This window comes from Pollachius pollachius (genome assembly GCF_949987615.1).
Source record: "Pollachius pollachius genome assembly, chromosome: 1".
Lineage (NCBI taxonomy): Eukaryota > Metazoa > Chordata > Actinopteri > Gadiformes > Gadidae > Pollachius > Pollachius pollachius.
The window spans coordinates 12,348,344-12,368,413 of NC_136934.1; the positions used below are offsets into that span (position 1 = coordinate 12,348,344).

The 20,070-nt window shown below is 45.7% G+C and overlaps 3 protein-coding genes across 4 annotated transcripts in view; 1 reads left to right on the top strand and 2 right to left on the bottom strand.

The window, feature by feature from the left end:
• The window catches only part of fbp2 (fructose-1,6-bisphosphatase 2), a gene marked incomplete at its 5' end in the record, with an annotated part of 10,369 nt that extends 8,777 nt beyond the window's left edge, over positions 1-1,592 (top strand). Inside the window, one exon of the mRNA XM_079756621.1 lies at positions 948-1,592. Coding sequence (XP_079612747.1) covers positions 948-1,133 — 186 coding nt within the window. The 3' untranslated portion in view covers positions 1,134-1,592. The remainder of the gene's footprint in view (positions 1-947) is intronic.
• An 853-nt stretch (positions 1,593-2,445) lies between these two features.
• On the bottom strand, positions 2,446-7,166 carry ctsla (cathepsin La). Its single transcript, XM_079754227.1, has 8 exons — positions 7,053-7,166; positions 6,060-6,193; positions 5,821-5,943; positions 5,502-5,654; positions 3,665-3,889; positions 3,311-3,479; positions 3,074-3,191; positions 2,446-2,910 (listed from the first exon to the last, which is right to left on the bottom strand). Exons 2-8 carry the CDS (start codon positions 6,186-6,188, stop codon positions 2,811-2,813), a joined length of 1,017 nt encoding a protein of 338 aa, XP_079610353.1. The 5' UTR covers positions 6,189-6,193; positions 7,053-7,166; the 3' UTR covers positions 2,446-2,810.
• A 1,135-nt stretch (positions 7,167-8,301) lies between these two features.
• The window catches only part of dapk1 (death-associated protein kinase 1), a 50,350-nt gene continuing 38,581 nt past the window's right edge, over positions 8,302-20,070 (bottom strand). For both annotated transcript variants that reach the window (XM_079737662.1, XM_079737663.1), the window contains exons 19-26: positions 19,914-19,991; positions 19,021-19,237; positions 16,549-16,734; positions 15,584-15,781; positions 14,995-15,133; positions 14,055-14,175; positions 13,309-13,497; positions 8,302-12,006 (exon numbers count right to left, since the gene is read on the bottom strand). In XM_079737662.1, coding sequence (XP_079593788.1) covers positions 10,696-12,006; positions 13,309-13,497; positions 14,055-14,175; positions 14,995-15,133; positions 15,584-15,781; positions 16,549-16,734; positions 19,021-19,237; positions 19,914-19,991 — 2,439 coding nt within the window. In that variant the 3' untranslated portion in view covers positions 8,302-10,695. The remainder of the gene's footprint in view (positions 12,007-13,308; positions 13,498-14,054; positions 14,176-14,994; positions 15,134-15,583; positions 15,782-16,548; positions 16,735-19,020; positions 19,238-19,913; positions 19,992-20,070) is intronic.

Here is a 20,070-nt window from a genome sequence, read left to right on the forward strand (position 1 = left end):
GGCACTAAGAAAATTTGAATTAGGATTTTGGCTGTTTTTCCTGGCAATGTGGTTAGCCCTGGACATCTGATTGAACATGTACACATGAGATAAAGATACACAACAGGGAGATGACTGTGGTCTGACTCAAATACACAGAAAGGGAGAAGGGTTGGCGAGAGAGAGACAAAGCGACAAAGAAAATGAGAGAATAAGAGTATTGATTATTATGATTAAAAACAAACACAAACACACGCATAGACAACTGCACACACAGAGACATGCACACACATGCAAAGGTAGGTTATTGAATTGAAATTGATACACAACCCTTTAGCAGTTCTTGTCTGACAACACATTCACACAGACACACACATACACACACTCTGGAGATAACAGGCTTTGGGGTGTTGGGGGGGGGGGGGGGGGGGGGGGGGGGCAGAACATACATACAGCGTCTTTCCATTGAAGACAGCAAAGAAAGCCATGGAAATGCAATCCGTTATGTCCCAAAGGTTATTCAAGGTTTTCAAATTAGAGTTTCCCAGACGCCCATCTGAAATATGAATATTTAATGTAGCTCTTAGGCTGAGCCGGGCACGTCCTCAATTCCTCACAGTTCCCCCATCTCTGCACTCAGTCACTTTTCATCTCAAGCATGGCAATGGCAACTATTCAAAGAGCATGATGTTTTAGTATAAGGCATCAGAATGCCTTTGAATTTAGAAAATGTAATGCGGTATACCATATAACAACTAATAACTGATGTTCAAGCCCTACTTCTCGTTTTGCTTAAACGGCACTAAATGAGCGATTGAACATAAGGCAAAAATGCTCAACTGCTTTCTATTATCTTCTTAGGATAATATAAGGATATAGGTAACAAATCACCCCCTAAGCCATAGGTTACAACAATGCAATTATCCATTGCATGCATAACTTTCATGATGAACCCCTCCAACCAATAGCTGCGGCTCCTGTACGAGTGCAACCCAATCGCGTTCCTGATCGAGCAGGCCGGGGGCCTGGCCACCACGGGGACCCAGAGGATCCTGGACGTCCAGCCAGAGAGCCTGCACCAACGGGTGCCGTTCGTGGTCGGCTCCCCCGACGATGTTGCAGAGTACTTGTCCTTTGTCAAGAAGCACCAGTAAACATTTGGCCTTGTTTCAAAAACGTCATACTTTTTGTCTTTTCTTTTTTCAAACACATCCAATTTTTAGCATTCAAAAAAAAAAAAGGGGAAGTCATAGTTAGTTCCGTATTAGTTATGAATAAACACACACGCACAATAAATAAAGAAATATGGTAAGGAGACATTTTAATTAAGAGACAAATCACGATGCATACTTCACTTTTACTTATATTCATACCCTAATGTGATGTGATGTGTTCCCTTGTGAGTCATTCACACTAATCAACAATGTACCAGGAAACGTGTTCTGCAGGAGAAGTGCGAGAGAACAAACGTAACCGCAAGAGGAAGTGTTCTCGTTTTCTGGGATCAACTGTCACCGCAGACAAATGGTGGACTCATTAATATAACCGCTGAGAGAAATTGTTTTATATGCACGCTTCGGTTAAGAAGTTATGGTCGACTCAATCATTTTCATTTGGCCTCTCTTTGGAATGATAATTGTGAGCTGTTTTCAAATTAATAAAGACCATTTCAATTGTGGTTGAATTCTACACCAGTCAATACAATATGAACCAAAAATGTTTAACATACTGTAGTAAGTAAAAGTGAATCATGGTTTTAGGCGGCAAGAGATGTACCCCTAGTGGTAACTTAGGTGATGTGGGTTGAATGGGGTAATGAATGGGGTCTCTCAGGCCTCAGGTTTGAATGGGGTTCAAGCAGGACTCCAAAACAAACTTAATTTCTACTAAAATAGCACTGGAATCTTAAGCCGCCAATGGCTGCTCGATTAGCAAATGGTGTACGTTTTTTTAAATACGTTTTATCAGGTCAACATTTAAGAGGATGTGTTGTATTTCTGGGTTAACTCCTGTATGCTTCAAAAAATAGATCTAAACAATAATCCATTATTAAACTAGGGCATACGTTATGCAATAGGGTAGCCATGTGAAAAGTAATTCGTTATGTTTTGAAATGGTTAACCAAAAGAAGGCAGGAAGTGAATAATCCTCAGGGCTCCCAAGCACAAGGAAAAGGGGGTTACGATTACGGGAAAGAACATCATGACTCAGTCTTGTCAGCACACGATGAATATGAATACAGGCACGCGAGATAACTGGCGTCAGAAGGTAACTGCCAACCTACCCCACCCAATCGTTCCCAGAGAACACAACGCATGGTTTTGATGGTTATTATTTTCTTTACTCGGGCAATAAACCTCAGACAATGGGTCCTGGGCAAAGTCATGACCTGCATTTGATTTGAAAGACATTGCAATCTGAGGGAAAATCTTATTGGAATAGAATGAAGGAAAACCAGAGTCAAACCACAGTTCCACAAATTTAATTGATCACAGCAAAAGCAATAAAAAAAAAGAGATTTCAACATTTATGGAACGGACATGGCAAGGGTTAAGAAAATGCCTAGAAAGTAGGCAAATATATTTACAAAGACTCAAAAGACAATGAATGAATAAAGTGGCATAAAATCAAGCCATTATATAATGGCATTCCCTAAAACCATTGTTTCTCCGTAAAACACGCAGAAACATGACAGTGTATTTATCTGACAAAGTTAATCCTGCCTTCTTTGAACTTGATTTAAAAACAATTATTTTTTTTGTTGAATGACAAATCTCCCGCAAATACCATTTCAAAATGCTATGTTCATCACCACTAAATTGCTGTGGCATCTAGACCAGGGGGTAGCTGGCAGCTGTTGCGATTCCACATTGGTTCTTCTTGTCTTTAGCCATGAGGATGTAGCCCTTTTCTCCCCACTTCTCGCTCCAGCTGCAAGGTTGGACACAGCATTAGATTAAAAAAAGGTCAACAATCATCCAAGGCTAAATTCTTGTCCAAATATGAGCCAATACAGTCGGGTTCAAAAAAATGTACATCAATCCACAGGCGCATCTCTTGCCCTACACGAGTAGTAAGTCGTAAGAAGGCTCACCTGTTCTTGACGATCCAGTACTTCTTGCCATCAACGTTCTCGCCCTCGAAGCCATAGCCGACCACCAACACACCGTGGTCCAGATCCTCACTGCTGCACGCCTTCTCGTTGTAGATGCCTTAAGAACACCACGTTATAAAAATGATTAAAAGTTTGTTGACTGAGGAAAAACATGAATACACTTTAAAGAAGCAGTGCCAAACCTGCCATCGCAGTGTCACGAGCAAAGCAGCTCACCTGATTCGTAGAACTGGAAAGACTCGTGGCTGGCGTCGATGGCGATGGACACAGGTCCCACGGAGGCCACGGCCTTCATCAGGGCGCGCTCCTTGCCGCTCGGAATGTCCACAAAGCCGGTTTCGTTTGCAGAGTTGAACTTGGGGTCATAGTGGCAAGGCTGGTCATCCTGGACAATAGGGGAGGAGGCAGGCAGCGAAAACAGTTAGCAAAAGATCCTGGAAAACACCAAAAAACATCTGCCATTACATGAAGACGTATGTAAAGTTCCAATGTCTTTTCTCAAAGTTTATCATTACATACATCTATATAATCATTTCCCAACTTGTACCAAACAGGTCATGCAATACGTACAGTGCCAAGGTAAGGGTAGGATTCCTCCGAGTCGAGGCCGCCGTTGTCCTCCACGTACTTGAAGGCCTGGTCCATGAGGCCTCCGTTGCAGCCCTCGTTGCCCTCTGGCTGGGAGCATTCCACAAGGTTTTGCTCGCTGAGGGACACCAGTGTGCCGGTCTTCCTGAACTGCTGGCCCTCAAGAGCCCCGGTGGTACTGAAGGCCCAGCAGGAACCGCAGTCGCCCTGGAAGGGGGGCACAGGGACAACGGTGCGGTTAACATACTGAAAAAGGTCCGAACTGCAGACATTTGTGGTGGTACATGAACCTGCTCAGACATTTGAAAGAAACTAAGTGTAATCGACAAGATACGGATAACAATGGGTTTATTACCTTTTAAGATTTTATGGCCATGATCTATAATTTTACTGCAATCGTTGGGACTAATCCAAACACAAAAGGAATGCCTGGTCCGTTTAGCCACTAGCATTACGACCTTTGAAAGTAGGTCAAAATATTGTGCCACTCCTGACCCAGCAGCCAACCCTATTCACGGGTGATCAGCTTACTAACTGTACAGGGGGAGGAGACATCACTGACATGGGGGGGGAGTTAACAGTGTGTGGTAAACAGATAAAAAGAAAACTACCAAATGTGAACCTTATCAGGCTGCGCTTTTAACACAGGCCCAATAAAAATAAAACTCATGTCCAAAAGAAGCAATGCTTCCCATTTTAACTCGAAGACGACATCTTACTTGAATGTCCCCTCATATCAGCCATTAAGATTCAAACATTTTAGGCTAGGTAGCCAGCAACTTCAACACAGTCAGACCCCTTTCCTCTTCTTCAAAAAAAGGAGAAGGAATTGTCCTTTGGGTTTGTGACAAGCTTAGCAAGTGCGTGTTTGCACTTCAGACTGGATCCATTTTGCAACAAAATTGCAAACAAAAAATGTTCTGCCTCACTGTGGTCACATGGCTGGACTCCAATGTTCAAATACCACCTGTTAAGGTTGTGTAAACTTCCCTCACTACATAGTGATAAATAGGGGTGTAACCTTAGTAAATCATAACCATTTAGGAAAAATAAGTAAACGAAAACCGTAAAAAAAATAAAAATAATTCACCGCGCCATTGTTTCAATGGGAATCGCGACGGTCCATATGTTCAATAAAGTTTACATATTTATAATTCGAAATTCGTCCCAGCCTTTATACCACAGATACTCTAGGGTCTATAGCATATAATCGCGTTGTCTGATTATAGTTTAATTCATTTTTAACAATTTACCAGCTCTCGTTTTGAAGAATAATCACCGCACCATTCGTTTCAATGGGAATCGAGATGGTCTATACTTTCAACATAAAGTGTACATATTTATAATTTGAAATTCACCCCCTTTATACCAGATACTATAGGGTCTATAGCATATAACCGCGTTTTCTGATTACAGTTTAATGTAACAGTAAGCTGACAACATCCTAATTAACACCGCAACTGCAAATTAACCACACAGAGATAACCATGGCAACCGGTTAAACAAATATTCTTTTTGCGATCATTCTGCTCGCGCATCCGCCGTGTTGATAAACAAATAATCCCCCTATAGCGCGACCGCGGTCCACTTTAAAAAAAAAAATCATTGATTAATAAAAAGAACGGTTAGCCGTGTACACGAAAAAAAAGGGGTTGTGTTACCGTTTGCAATTTTTTGTAACCGTTCACACCCCTAGTGATAAACATGGACTTTAGATACACTTTGCTCTTCCCATATATAACCAATGCACAGGATAGCATCAAAGTAGGTGCTGAAAAGTAGCAGGTAGCTGTTGCACGGGGCTGAACGAGGAACATACCTGGTCTTTAACGGGGGTCACGTAGCCCTTCTCTCTCCAGTCCACGGCAGGGGGGGCGGCCAGGAAGTTGGGCTCCATGAACATGGATCCCTTGGTCTTCCTCTGCTGCCTGGGCTTGTAGCCGTTCATCACCTGCCTGAACTCCTCGTGAGTCTGGAGAAACAGGACAGAGCAGCACAACAGTGACACCACCGTCAAGATATCGCGGCCATTTGTGGAATATGCTATGCAGAATATGCAGGTAATGGACGGGCGTTGAACAGACACCTGAGAAACACCACCAACACTGTCCCACTTCCTTTTGTGCGCAGGTTCTTACCATATGTCCAAAGTGATTCATCCCCAGCCGGTATGTGTGCTTGCCAATGGAGTGCTCCAGGTTGTGCATTTCAATTTTCTTCAAGTTCTTCTCCCACACCATCCTCCTCCAGCCCTCCTCCTTCTTTAATATAGAAACCAGGTCAACGAGTCAATATTTTTTACACCATCCGTTTTTTAAATAGATGCATTTTAATTCCGTACATTGAGATTCTTCATAAGACTAATTCAAAGACTCACCACATGAAACTCCTTGTTGTGCCACCCCTTCCATAGGTTCCAGTGCTCGTCCAACTGTGAGTCTAATGTGGGAGCAGACAGGACTGCACTGAGGCACAGCGTAACTACCGCTAGAGGCAGCATCATCATGGCGTCTAGTGGGAAATGAAAGGGGAGAAAAACAAGTTGGGTTAAAAAATGATCAAAATAGCATATACAAATCAGGAACGATGGTCATGGTTACACAAATCCATCGACTATGAACGCTGAAAGACATCCACGATCGACAAGCTAGTCCAGATCCATAGCTCCCACATTGCAGATACAACATTCCCACTTAACAAAACAAGGACACGGGCCTGCAAGATCGACTTGTTTGCCGAGTAGAGCTGTAATAGCCATGGCTATGGAGAGTAGACGCAATGTGGTCGATTCTCGTCTGAGGAGAGCACGGATTACAGAAACGAAATCTTGAGAAGTCCCTAAAAAAAACATAGTGCTTTGTGTGAGCCGAGTCATGGGATCCGGGCGGCGGCGCAGCCTTTAAGACCAGAGGAAAACAAAACCAGGACCCTACCGCAGCCAGTGCACGGAAAAGTAATTTTGTGATCGATTTGAGCTGTTCAGACGATGAACACGGTGTTGTTTATGTTTGAAACGGGTACACATGAATGATCTGCTTGATTTATTTAACGAATTCTGGATGGGAAAAAAATAAAATAAAATAACAGGAGGGCTACAAGGATTCACCGCAACACCGTAGTAAAATGATAATCTGCAAGCTATACACTACTAAAGCAATGTGGAATTTGACACGTCTGGATCGAAATGGCAATCAGAAGTCCTTGTTCAGTCGGGCCTTTTAGGATCCGAAGAAAAACAACTCCCCAAACACGGAATTTTCCCATTATCCATTGTACGGATTTCTTATGAAAATAAAATACATTGTAACGTAAATGAGAAGCTTTAAAAATCTGCGGTTATCTTAAAAGCCAGCTGATAGCGTAAACTTACTGTAGTCTTAGATGCTGTTAGAGAAGACGGCTTCTTGTACAAAGGTGCACAAAGTTTATAAATGCAGGAGCGACGCTGGAGGAGCTCATACGGTGTCTTCTGATTGGTCCTGTGAGGTGTTTTTTCCATCGACACTCCGCCCATACATATGACGTCATCAGCATGTGATCCCGTGACACCACGTGACGGTCTTGGATGCTTGGTTACTTCCTAAAAGAATGCCATGTCATTGCAAAAGGATGAACAGTGTTTGATTTTTTCTCTCCCAACACACACACACACACACACACACACACACACACACACACACACACACCTTCCTAGAACATTCAATAATTAGATAGGGTTAATTGGAGATAAGTGTTAGGGTCAATAATTTCTTCATGTCAGGATTTCAAGGACTGGCTTCACTAAGATTGGGCAAATACATATTTTTCGTGTTTCTTTGAAAAAATAAGAATATTAAGTGGAATTAATGTTCTGTGGTATTATTGAGACCAGACTAAGGACTTCTACTGATTAATATAAAAATGTGGGCTAAATTAGGAAACAGTAAGCAGTAAGAGCATGTCAAGGGGCAGTGATTTTGTTCCGCCCACGACAGAACAGGGGTTTTCGGTGTTGATCCAGTCCTAATACTACAGTCTCTGGTTCTGACAGAGGGACTTCACACACCGGGGGTGGGGGGATATTGCGGCCCAGGACTCAACGGCGAGGCAGGAGGCAAATGACGTCAAATATAGACTGTTAACCCGTTACATCATCCGACTCAGCAACATGTCATTTACATAAGTGCACTATCAGTGCAGCCATAACTGCAACTATCTCCTTTTCACATTAGGAAAGAATGACAGAAACTGCAAGTCACTTCACCCTGCCATTGACCAACTGCATTAAGGGACCATGACAGGAAGTTCCCCTAGGACATCCTGTGAAACGGGTATGTTGTCGCAGGTGGTCAGTTGCTGCTGGGTTCGGGAAGTCATTCGCTTGCTGCAACTAGTATCTATTAGGCGTTCAAATAAGAACATTTTATGTTGTGGGATGATGTAGGGCCACCTTGGTGGTACTGTTTTTTCTTTCACATTTTTATAAGTTTATTATTCTTAGTGTTGAAGTCTTTTAATGGTTACTTTCACACAGCTACGAAAGTGCAGCTACTTGGAAAATATTCTTGTACAATAACTCACTAGAAAGCATTCGTAAAAACAAAGTTGTATAAAATATACAGTTGCTTTGTGGCAAATTATTTAACATGACGAGCTGTAATTGAGGCAATAAAACCAATGCAAATCGGGTAAAGAATTTATTATAAAAATGTGCAACACTGGTAAGTGTCAGAAGTACTATGAATGTTGCAGTTGAAAACATGCTGAATAAATGTAACAAAAGACTATGATTCAATTTACTGGAGGCCTATAGGATATAGCCAATGCTAACATCTCGTCTCTTTCTCGAAACTCTGGCTCATCGGTCTGTGTACCTCAAAGAACAAGGCTCATCAAGGTAAATAAGTCAGCCTACAATTCCCATTTTTCTTTTCTTCTCTCGCTCCAACTTTGAGGGAGAGAAATGTAGAGAAGACACACCACGCATCAGTATCATTCAGACACAACTTTTACAAAGTTTTTTTTTCTCCTTTCAGAATTTTTTGAAGCGTATAAAAGGTTTTTGATAAAGGAACAAGGCGTGTGTAGGCACACAACAGTTGACAACAATATGAGAGAAACAACCCAGCCTCGGGTAAATGATAGGTTTCCATGTCTAAACCTAATGGGACATTTCAGTTCAACAGGTTGTACGTATATGCTAGTTCAGAGTGGAATTGAGTGAAGATTTCATTTTAATGCAATATTTATAGTCACAACAAAAACACTTGCAGTACATTCATGTTGCCTCTTTACAAACAACCGATTTGGACAGACCGCTTGGAATATTATCTATACTGTATGTATATATATATATATAAATGTATATATATAAAATAAAAAAGTGGGCATGAGAACAGAAACAACACATAGGTCTTAGGTATTTACAATGTACCAAAGTACACTGGATATATTGGCAATCGTCAGGGAGCCCCAACAGTAGCATATGAAGCATCAGATTTACGTTCTTGGGCAAAGAGGGGGAATACTGTGGATGCTGGCAAGGCAGGCACACACAAAACAAGTGCCATTATGTCCAAAACCTCCATGTTAAATCTCAAAAACCTATACACCTCCTGTTTCTGTACCACGTGTGCAACACTTTTTTTTGACATGTAACAAAAAGGATTTCCTTAGACATGGGGTAGAAAAAAGTTGAAAATTGGAGTCAAAGTCCAATTGTCAGTGTGGGTCAGAAAGAGTTAGATTTTACTTCCAGGGCATGTAAAATGGTGGCGCTTTTTGGGTGTACCAAACACATTTTTCGCTATTATTGAGAAAGGCAGTCCACACCAAAACCAAAAGGAGGAAGGTAAAGCCAGGCCTTATGCCTTCACCAGAACAACACAACTTATTTTCCCTAGAAGCTGTGTTCTATCATTTGACCCTCTATAGTTCTTACCAATCAAGACAAGGAAAAGATCCACATGCACAGGTCCACAGGTGGTTTTGGCTGTAAAGGGTTCACCTCCTCATTAATAAAATTCAACACCATTCATGTACATTTCATCAAGATATAGGGTGATGCAAGTTTGGTGCATTGTAATCCCTTTTTGCGCGCTTAAACTATCAAGTATGTGTGCATCGCTCTACCCTGTTTGCCGCCGTTAAAGTTGCCTTTGATATGCTTTTCAAATGTTTCTTTCCGTTTAACAGCATCTAAACAACATTGCGCACTGCTTTGTTTATCTCACTATGAACCAAGTTTGAGGGAATGTATTGATTTGTCTTCTTTAAAAGTTTGAACAAGGCACAGCTCCTCTGATGTTTAAAGAGTAAAACTATTTCCTTTCAACAGAGATATTGTGCTTATCTTTGGGTAGGGCGAGGGGGGGGCGAAAGGGCTAAAAGCCACTCAAGCCAAAAAAACAACAACAAAAAAAATGGATACATAACATTCGGCATCGATCTGAATCTCCATCGTCGTCCAGACCGTTTGGAACAGAGGTGAGAATGAGTCGGCTGAAATAGACTAAGTGCTTCAAGACAGCAGCAATTAATATCACCTACACTGTAGGACAACAGCAACTAAATAACTCAGTGAACCAAAAGGCTGATATCACGTGTACACACTAGACCGATTGCAACAAAGAGAGTCTTAAGTCTTAAGGGAGTGTTGTTATTGTAAAAAAAAAAAAAAGCAGCACAACAGATTAAGAAGTTAAGCAGCTGAGCAAATAATTCCTTCTGGGAACACTCAAGTGATTCTAGACACATTCATATTGGAAAACATGGTCATTACATTACATGGGAGGCATCAACACGACATCCACTCTACAGGCCACCGCCACATCCTGGAGCCTTGGAGGAGGGGGATGCCAGTAGTCTCTGGGTAAAGACTGCACTCAATGTTCATCAAGACGGATCTCTAAACTCCGGCCGGGGGCCGGGAAAACCGAAATACTTTACCTGGGGGGGTCAGTATATAGCTCATCTCGGTACGGTCACCGTTCTGAATCCAAGCGGCGTGAGGTCAGGGTCCCTCCCGGCTGGACTCAGCGAGATACGACGGAGCTGATTGAGTTGTACGACGTGCCCCCGTTGCAGGTGGCCACGTAGCCCCCTGGCGCCGCGCCCACCGCCTCCATGTTGACCCGGAAAATAGGAGAGCTCTTGAGCAGGAAGTCGGCCACGTCCCGCCGGCCCAGCTCCCTCAGCTTGGCCATCAGGACGCCCACCGTGCCGTCGGGACGCCCGCTCCACTCCCGCAGCAGGGCCGCCGTGGGGCTGGCCGGCGGGGGGTCCAGCTCGGGGTCGCGCTCCGACTCCGGCTCCAGCTCCGGAGGGCTCCCGTTGGGGGCGCTGTGTGTGGCCACCAGCTCAGTGAGGCCCAGGTTCATGGCCAGCAGGCACCAGTCCTTCCCCAGCGAGTCGGGGGGGTCGAGCATGCGGCACAGCTTCCGGCGCGCCAACAGGCACACGTTGGAGATGTGGATGTCCGTGCCCAGGCTGCCCTGCTGGTACACCTCGGCGCAGCCGAACGCCAGGATGCTGCTGAAGCCCTCGCGGTAGCCGCCCATGGTGTTGGTGAGCGAGGACTCGCGCTGCAGCTGGGCGCGCAGGAAGTCTTTGGGCTGGTAGATCATGACGGGGCCCTGGTGCTGCCGCAGCTGCTGGGGGCTCAGGTAGTACTTGGCCGTCAGCAACCCCGGCAGGGTGGAGGCCAGCAGGTTCTCGGCGATGCTGCACACGGTGTCCAGCAGGGCGTAGCACTTGGCCCTCTCCGTGTCCTGGCCCCGCACCTGGATCTCCACGCCCTGGCCGTGGTTGACCAGCAGCACCATGGCCTCGGCGCTGGGCTGGCTGACCTTGGCGCCGTTGGTCCACAGGCGGATGTCCCGGTCCATCTCCTCGCCGCTGCCGCCCTCCTCCTCGGGCTTCTGCTGGTGGCTCCAGCGGCACAGGTTGACCTGCAGCTTGTGGAACAGGCCGCAGGGGAAGGCCGTGAGGTGCTCGGCGGGGACCAGCCGCACGCCACCGTAGATGAGCGCCTCTTCGTCGTCCTCCTCCTCCTCGGTCCAGGAGCGGTGCAGGCCGTTGGTCTTGATGAGCGCCGGCACGTCCACCATGGAGGGGTTGGTGAGGTCGCGGGCGCACACGTCCATGGCGTCCAGGATCTGCAGCAGCTCGTCCACGTCGCTGTCGGGCGCCAGCGCCTGCACCTCCTCCATCCTGTAGCGCCCCCTGTAGTGGTGAATGGCCTTGGGCGTCTCCACCGACAGCAGTCGGGCGAGCACGTTGCTGCACAGCCAGCGCGGCTCCAGCAGCACCACGTCCTGCACCGTCTCGCTCTGCATGATGTTGATCTGCACAGGGCGGGGAGGGAGAGGGAGAGAGATGGTTAATTGAATGACTCAGATTGAGTAGGAGTGCAGGAAGAAGAGAGGAGGGAAGTACGGTAAATGAGAGAGCAGGTCGTTAAAATGTGGTCGTTAAAACATACGGTGAAGAGCCACACCGAGAACAAATTATTAATATAAAAAAAAATGAAAAGCACGAAAGAGATACAAAAACCACAAGCTCACATTGTCGTGAAGCATGACCAAAAGGCTTTAGTCAGCGCTTTGTTTTACTGTTTGGCCCTCCTCAGAGGATAACAATAACAAAATGTTCCCTTTTTAGTTTGTTATTCCTGGTGTGTGATTGCTAGCAGATGGACCTCGAGGCAGTAGCACTCATTATCAAACAGTGCCCTCAAGTGGTAGAACACAGTGGTAGCATGGGACAATCATTTTAGACCCCCTTATTTTAAAAGGTGACATATGATACCACCAGGTGTGAGTGTGATTAGCCATTACAAGCCGTTTTGAAAGTCTCCCTCCTAATATAATAGTAATAATAATAATAATAATAATAATAATAATAATAATAACAATAATCATCATATATAGCGCTTTTCAAGTCCCCAAAGCGCTTTACATTGAAGGGGGGTGACCTCACTAACCACCACCAGTGTGTAGCACCAACTTGGGTGATGCACGGCAGCCAATCTGCGCCAGAATGCTCACCACACACCAGCTTGAGGTGGAGAGGGAATTAATGAATCAGCCAATTATACAGGGGGATGATTAGAGGGCCAGATTGAATGAGCCTGGTTGGGCCAGGACGCCGAGGAAACCCCTATTCTTTGCATGCCCTGGGGTCTTTTAGGACCTCAGTGAGTCAGGACCACGGTTTTACGTCTCCTCCGAAGGATGGCGCCTTCCACAGCACAGTGTCCCCATCACTGCACTGGGGCATCGGGATTGATGTTTAAGCCAGAGGCCGCCACCTACTGGCCGCCAACCGACACCACTACCAGCAGCAACTCAGTGTTCCCAGTTGGTCTCCCATCCAAGTACTAACCAAGCCCACACCTGCTTAGCTTCAGAGATTCAGCTAAGGCAGGGTCGCCATTGGTCTAGCTTCTGGCATCACAAGTGGGCGTGTCCACCTTGATGTGGGTCAACCAGCCTACCCAGTGGACTGTAGCAAACGCTGCTCATCTATCCCGCACACATTTGGTAGTATAATATGTCAACTTTTAGTATGCAGGTGCAGGAACGTTTTTGTCCTTCCCCTTCAGTACGTTGGGGCAGAGATGCCGGCTATTATACCGCCTTGCTCACCTCCCCCATGCTGTGCAGCTGGAGGGCCAGGGTGCGCAGGTGTTCCTGGCTGGCCAGCGGGTTGATGTGCTCCTGGACGTCGCTGACAAACTGTTGCCATGACGTCAGCTGGTTGGGTCCGCTCAGCTTCCTCAAGGCGGGCAGCGCGGCCAGCAGACGCTCCGACAGCAAGGTCATGGGGCCGCACCTCTGAGACCCCCCGTGGAGAGAGCAGCACCCAAGGGAGACACGCGGGCAGGGGGAGGGGGAGGAGAGGGATTCAAGGCATGTGCCAGTGTGATTTATTGTAAGTACCGTTTTTGGGTGTGTGTGTGTGTGTGTGTGTGTGTGTGTGTGTGTGTGTGTGTGTGTGTGTGTCTGTGTGTGTGTGTCTGTGTCTGTGTGTCTGTATGTCTATGTGTGTGTGTGTGTGGTCTTGTGGTCGGAAGTATGAACCAGCATGTTAAGGTTCAGGTGGAGCTATCTGTGTGGTGATGGAAGGAATGAATAAATCTGCAATATGTTGTGCAGGGATGTTCGATACATGATATGCAACAGCAGAGACTGATTCAAAATGAAATGTAAATGAATTCAAATTAAATAAAATCAAAGTTGCATCTCCTTTAGATTACTTTCTTTCAGCTGTGTCACCCGAATTCCCCATTATTGGTGTGTGTGTGTGTGTGTGTGTGTGTGTGTGTGTGTGTGTGTGTGTGTGTGTGTGTGTGTGTGTGTGTGTGTGTGTGTGTGTGTGGGGGGGGGTCTACCGAGATGATGGTGGTCCGCAGATCCTGCAGGTGGCTCCTCAGTGTCTTCATGTCTTTGGAATTTGATGCTCCGACATCCATGACAAACAGCTTGTCGCTGATCTGAAGGTCAGTCCCAAACCTGGAGGACACACAGCAGCCAGCTCCACTCAATGACAGGGCACAAGTGGAGCAGCACATCTGGGATATATAAACATCTATATATGAAAAGAATATTTCCAAAATAAATTAGTTCGAAATTTGGTTCACAGCATTTTTGTACCAGCCTGATATCACACAGAATAGGCGATAGAGAAGACATTTTAATCGATTTAGAACTCCCCTCGATAGCAGAGTCCATATTCTCTATAGCGGTCGCCTTTATGGTCAGCAACATTTTCCCCCCGTTTAGCGATAGAGCAGACAGATTGTAGGGGTTCCCCACTGGCCCGGCCAATTTTCTACCATGTCAAGAACAGAGAGAAGATTTACATTTCTCGATATTTTTTTTACTAATACAGTAGTACAACTTCCCTCTTCTAACCCTGTCTTCTAACTCGGCACTTAAAATACACGTACGAATGAAGCATGAAGAAGTGGGGTTATTTAAAAAAAGATGAAAGCATTGCCCCACGCCAGCTGGTCGGCCAACCTCTGGGCCCTCCTGGGCTGCGGCTAGTAAAACCCTGGTAGATCGACTGCATTTATATAGTGCTTTCATCCAAAGCGCTTTACAATATTGCCTTACATTCACCTATTCACACACACATTCACACACCGACGATGGCAGTTTCAACCACGCAAGGTGACAGCCAGCTCGTTGGGAGCAGCTAGGGTAAGGTGCCTTGCTCAGGGACGCCTCGGCCTTCAGCTAGGAAGAGGCGGGGGTTGAACTAGTAACCAGTCAACCCGCTGTGCCCCACTGAGCTGCTGCCGCGGCTGCCAGGACGCGACCACACACCTGTTCCTGACTTCCTTGAGCAACACCCTCTCCTTGTCGTAGAGGAACTCTCCGGAGAAGGCCCGCGGCACGTTGGCCAGGTCGGCGTGGGTGCCCACCAGCGACACGGCCAGGGGCTTCTGCAGGCGGCCTGCGAACGCTGAGGGAGGGGCACGCGCGCACACACACACACACACACACACACACACACACACACAAAGAAATATTATGAAAACCCAATGATGGAAATACATAACATAGTTGGAAAAGTTATCTTATTTGTAAGCTTGCAGCCAGCTCAATGCAAGTGAAGGTAAAAACTGGATCGTCTCACACACGCAAACGAGAAGGGTCATTCCTTCTTGTTTGCATGTTCATGAGTAGAAGGGTAAGTCGATATTCAGCCACATATGCAAAATGGGTGAAAAATTGCTTCACGGATGAATCGACCAGCATTTTCCCCCCATCCTGACGACACCCAACACACGCAAGAGCACACACACGCATAAGCACAGACACACACGCGAGCGCGCACACACACACACACACACACACACACACACACACACGCACGCACACACAGACACACACACACGCGGCGGGTGCTGACCGATGTTGTCCGAGGGCAGGGTGAGGGCCTTGAGCGTGTTGAGCCAGTAGGTGATGTGTCCAAGCTGGCTCTCGTAGGGCTCCTCCAGGCTGAACAGCACCAGGTGCAGTGCCGTCACGTCGTTGGCCGCAAAGTAGTCGTAGGCACACTGGTACACAGGGTTCCCAGAAAACTCCCACACGCTGAAGTCCCCCACACCTGCAGGGGCCAGTAGAGAGCATGGGTGAATTTCCCTTCTGTAACCTATATACCTACAGTATATATGCCTGAGGGCTGTTTGTTCTGTGGATTCAATGCTATAGCTACAATAAAATCGATTGCCATTCAAGGCATTTAGCAGACACTTTTATCCAAAGCGACCGACAGTCAGTGAATTTAGATGCATTATATTAAGTAGCAGGGAGGTTTTACGGCACCTTGCTCAATGATGCCTATGCCCTATATGTATATTGTACATGGGGGGGATTGAACCCTGTGCCTTACTGCTGGGAGTAAAAACACCCTAACCCCCCCTAGACTATACTGCCCCCTATACCCAGACTAAGTGGTGTAATATTTTGCTTTACTGCAGCTCAGTTCATTTTAATTTGATTGCTATAAGTGCTATAAGGCAGCTGCTGACGTGCAGGTTTTTCATCTCATGAAGTGCAGAACAGTGGACTTCAAAACTCAATGTAACCTTGCTTTCAAGGAAATACATTAATTCCTCAGTGAACATCTTGATGCCTACCTAACCCTTCAACCTTAATCATTTAACAACGTTTATCTCTTTTTAAATTCCTATTACCTTCTATCGTGACACCCACATTTTCCCATGTGAGATTAATAAGGCACATCTCATCTCATCCCAAGCGTCCTTCGGATGATCGTATTATCATGAGTATCAGTATGGTCTTATCTCTCCCTACACCCCGAGGGCCAGTATCAGTATGGTCTTATCTCTCCCTACACCCCGGGGGCCTCACCGTTGATGTTGGTGTTCTGGATGTCGATGGCCCTGGTGGCCAGCTCGTCGGCCGAGGACAGGGCGCTGTGGACGGGGGAGAACACCTCCAGGACCCCCTTGGTCAGGCTGGGCTCGAACATCATGCTCCGGCTCCTCACGCTCACGTTCTCACAGCCAGGGTACAGGTTGGAGATGCTCACAGAGACTACAGGGAGATGGACACAACACAAGGGTTTAACGCAACAATCCAATATTAGTGGGTTCTGTGTGTGTAGGAATATACATCTTTACGTACAAACACAGGCAACATTTTTGAATGCATTGACCAACCTAGATGAATTGGGCTGAAAGCGTCATATGAAAAACTATTTCATTTAATAATTTTATCAGACCGTTGGTGACTTGTTGTCGGTATGTTTAGTTTGTATGAAGGTCTATTTCCAGACACATGGGGGTGCTGTTTCCACACAAAAGGAGAGCGCTTGTGGGATTTTTCGTCAATGTTGCAAAGCTCAGAGAAAGAAATAATTAATCTCCAGTTCAGCCACGTTTTAAACACTTAAGAGCTTTAGAAAGTGGATCCAACCTGATTGGTCAGCCACTGATCCAATAGTCACTGATTAAAGATGTGCATGTATGTACATTTTCAATCCCAAAATAATAAAAGCAAAAAAAAAAGAGTTCCACAGAAAAAAATCGAATGGAAGCCAACAACGTCTGAATGTACGCATCAAATATTGATAAAAGTATCGTGAAAACACTACTCTAGTCCCAAGTAACAGATGAAACATTGTGTAGGTAGGAGTACAGATATGAATCTATGGGGGAATTCAATCCATGCAGTGAGGCAGAATTTGAGGCCTGTTTGGGTTCGCTCATTTCCAGAGACAGCTGACTGACTTTTCATTATAAATGTTCTGCTCTGGTCCTGAGGAATGAAGCGCTACCCCAACATCTGTGGCCACATCTTTCCTCTGGCAGCAGGACTAAATCTCGGGTTAAAGGGATCATAAGCTATTTTCCATGTGTGTGTGTGTGTGTAGGGGAGGGGGTGTGAGCAGCCAGCTTTATTTAGACTGGAGGAATGTAGAAAGAGAGTAATATAGACAGAATGAGAGAGATATTGATCAAGAGAGGTATATTGGTTTCATCTGCACCGTTCTGCACCCTTTAATGCAGGTATTAGTCTTGAAATTAACTATTTAAACTGAATCCGGCTGTTTTAAAGCAACATCTATGAATATCTGAGTTTCTAGTTTCCATAGGCAGAACCATGTGGGTCAACATGATGACGCTGAGCCCACACATCACCACATGCTGACCTTCCTGATGAGGGATTCATCTAAATGAACATTCCATAATGTGACGGTGCACAATTCATAGTTCACAGAACAGAAGAAAACCAAATGCATTACATATACATTATATACCTATTTTTAACTACCACGTCAATGTCTCACATTTGTCATTTCCAAATAATAGCATGCACCAAAAACAATCTCTTTATTCTGGTAAGCATTTCCCCAGAGTGTTTAAAAGGCTTTAAAGAAATCCGGTCTGAATGTTGGGCTACAGAGGCCCTAGTGCTTCAGCTGATGTGCAACTCTAGACGGCCATTATCAGGGAGGGAAGCAGGCCTCTGTAGAAGATAATGGTGCCGGTAAAGAGTGGTTAAGGAAAAACACAATAGAATGTATTTCTGTGTGTGTGCGTGTGTGTGTGTGTGTGTGTGTGTGTGTGTGTGTGTGTGTGTGTGTGTGTGTGTGTGTGTGTGTGTGTGTGTGTGTGTGTGTGTGTGTGTTGAAAGGAAGAACGCATGTGAACATCTGTGTGTGTGTGTGTGTGTGTGTGTGTGTGTGTGTGTGTGTGTGTGAGTGTGTGTGTTTGGGTGAAAGGAAGAGTCTATGTGAGGGTGCATGTGTGCACATGAGTGAAGGCGTGTGTGTGTATGTGTGTGTTTCATGTGTGTTCATGAAAGAGTGTGATTAAAAGAGAGAAAGGAAGACGGAACACGCAAGAGACACAGATAGCTTAAGAGAAACATTAACAGGGGGGACGTGTGCGTGTGTGTGTTTCTTGTGTGTGCGTGGGATTCTTTGTGAGCCTCAGTAATCACTGTCTGCAGGTCTGACTGGAGGAGAAGACTGTCAGAGCCCCGGAGGCAAGCGTTGGCCTCAGCTGTCAAGGTTATCAGGTTAAGATGGTGAACAGAGCACAAAGCGCTCAGCAGAAAACAGGCCATGAACCTGTGCTCAAAGTGCCCGCAGCCAGGGACCAAATTGAATAAAAATGAATACAAAAATAGTGCACAAAATACCCAAATATAACAGTCACGCTATGACGCTATTCAAATAACTCCTTTGCAATTTGCTTAATTTAAGTCGCCATTGTTTTGTCAAATGTAGTTCACGCAAAAGACTCCCCTGATTATTTTGTTGTTTTCGTGGTTGTTTATTCGTGACGCGACTGACTTAGGAGAACCTCCACCTACCGGCGGGCTTGGAGGCGACGGGGGAGCTGGGGTGGCGCGACGGGTTGGAGATCCTCGTCCTCTTCCTCCTGAACAGGCTCCGCAGGATGCCGCACTTCAGGGACTCCAGCAGGGTGCTCTTGCCCACTCCCTGGTGCCCGAACAGCTTGAGCTTGATCCTGGGCTGCAGCAGCTGGCTTGGACGCAGCTGCTGGATGTAGCTCAGCTTGTGGTTGTCCTGGGCAGAGAGACCAAACCCTGTTGAAAGCTGAACACATAGGTTGTGCAGCACTTTCCCTTGGTTTGGTAGCTACTCCAATTTTGGTTGTATGCTTTTGCTTTACTTGCTCTCAGCTTCACTTGTACAATCGCTTTGGGTTAAAGCGTATACCGAATGACTAAAGGTTCATGTTTTAGTGTTTCACAATGTGTTTGGAAGAGATTGTCCTTGAGGGGTTTACAACTGATTTAAGAACATCAGTGAGGTAAAATGCAAACAGAATTCATGCAAACTGTTTGGAGTATAACCAATGCTTATCATATGCATTTAATTTAATAAACAATCTAAAATCAGTTTATTGGTCTACAAAATGCAGCGATTTCTTTGTCCACAGTCGCTGCTTAGTTTATCAGTTATACATTAATTGTGTTTTCATCTGCAACATTGATTCATGACTGAAGGTGTTGCTAGCACCAGAGCTAAGATGATGGAGAAGTTGATCAAGTCTGGCAGACTTGATAGAATGACGTTGTTCAACACCTCCACACAGCGACTTCAATGTCATCCCCCTATTCAGCCCTTCCTCTCATTCTAACAGCATTCAACCCACCGGTGTTGCTATGCTCAGCTGTGGCTGTGTCTCGGTGTGTGTGCGTGCGTGTGCGTGTGCGTGTGCGTGTGTGTGTGTGTGTACCTTTTTAAGCCTGCCGAGCAGTGTGAAGATGAATTCGTGTTGCTCACTGGTGGCCAGATCCTCTGCAGTCTTGCCGTCCTTTGGAAAAAACAAAACAACAGGAGATCAAACCTAATGTTCTATGATCAATACCCTCCATATACTTCCATCAGTTTAT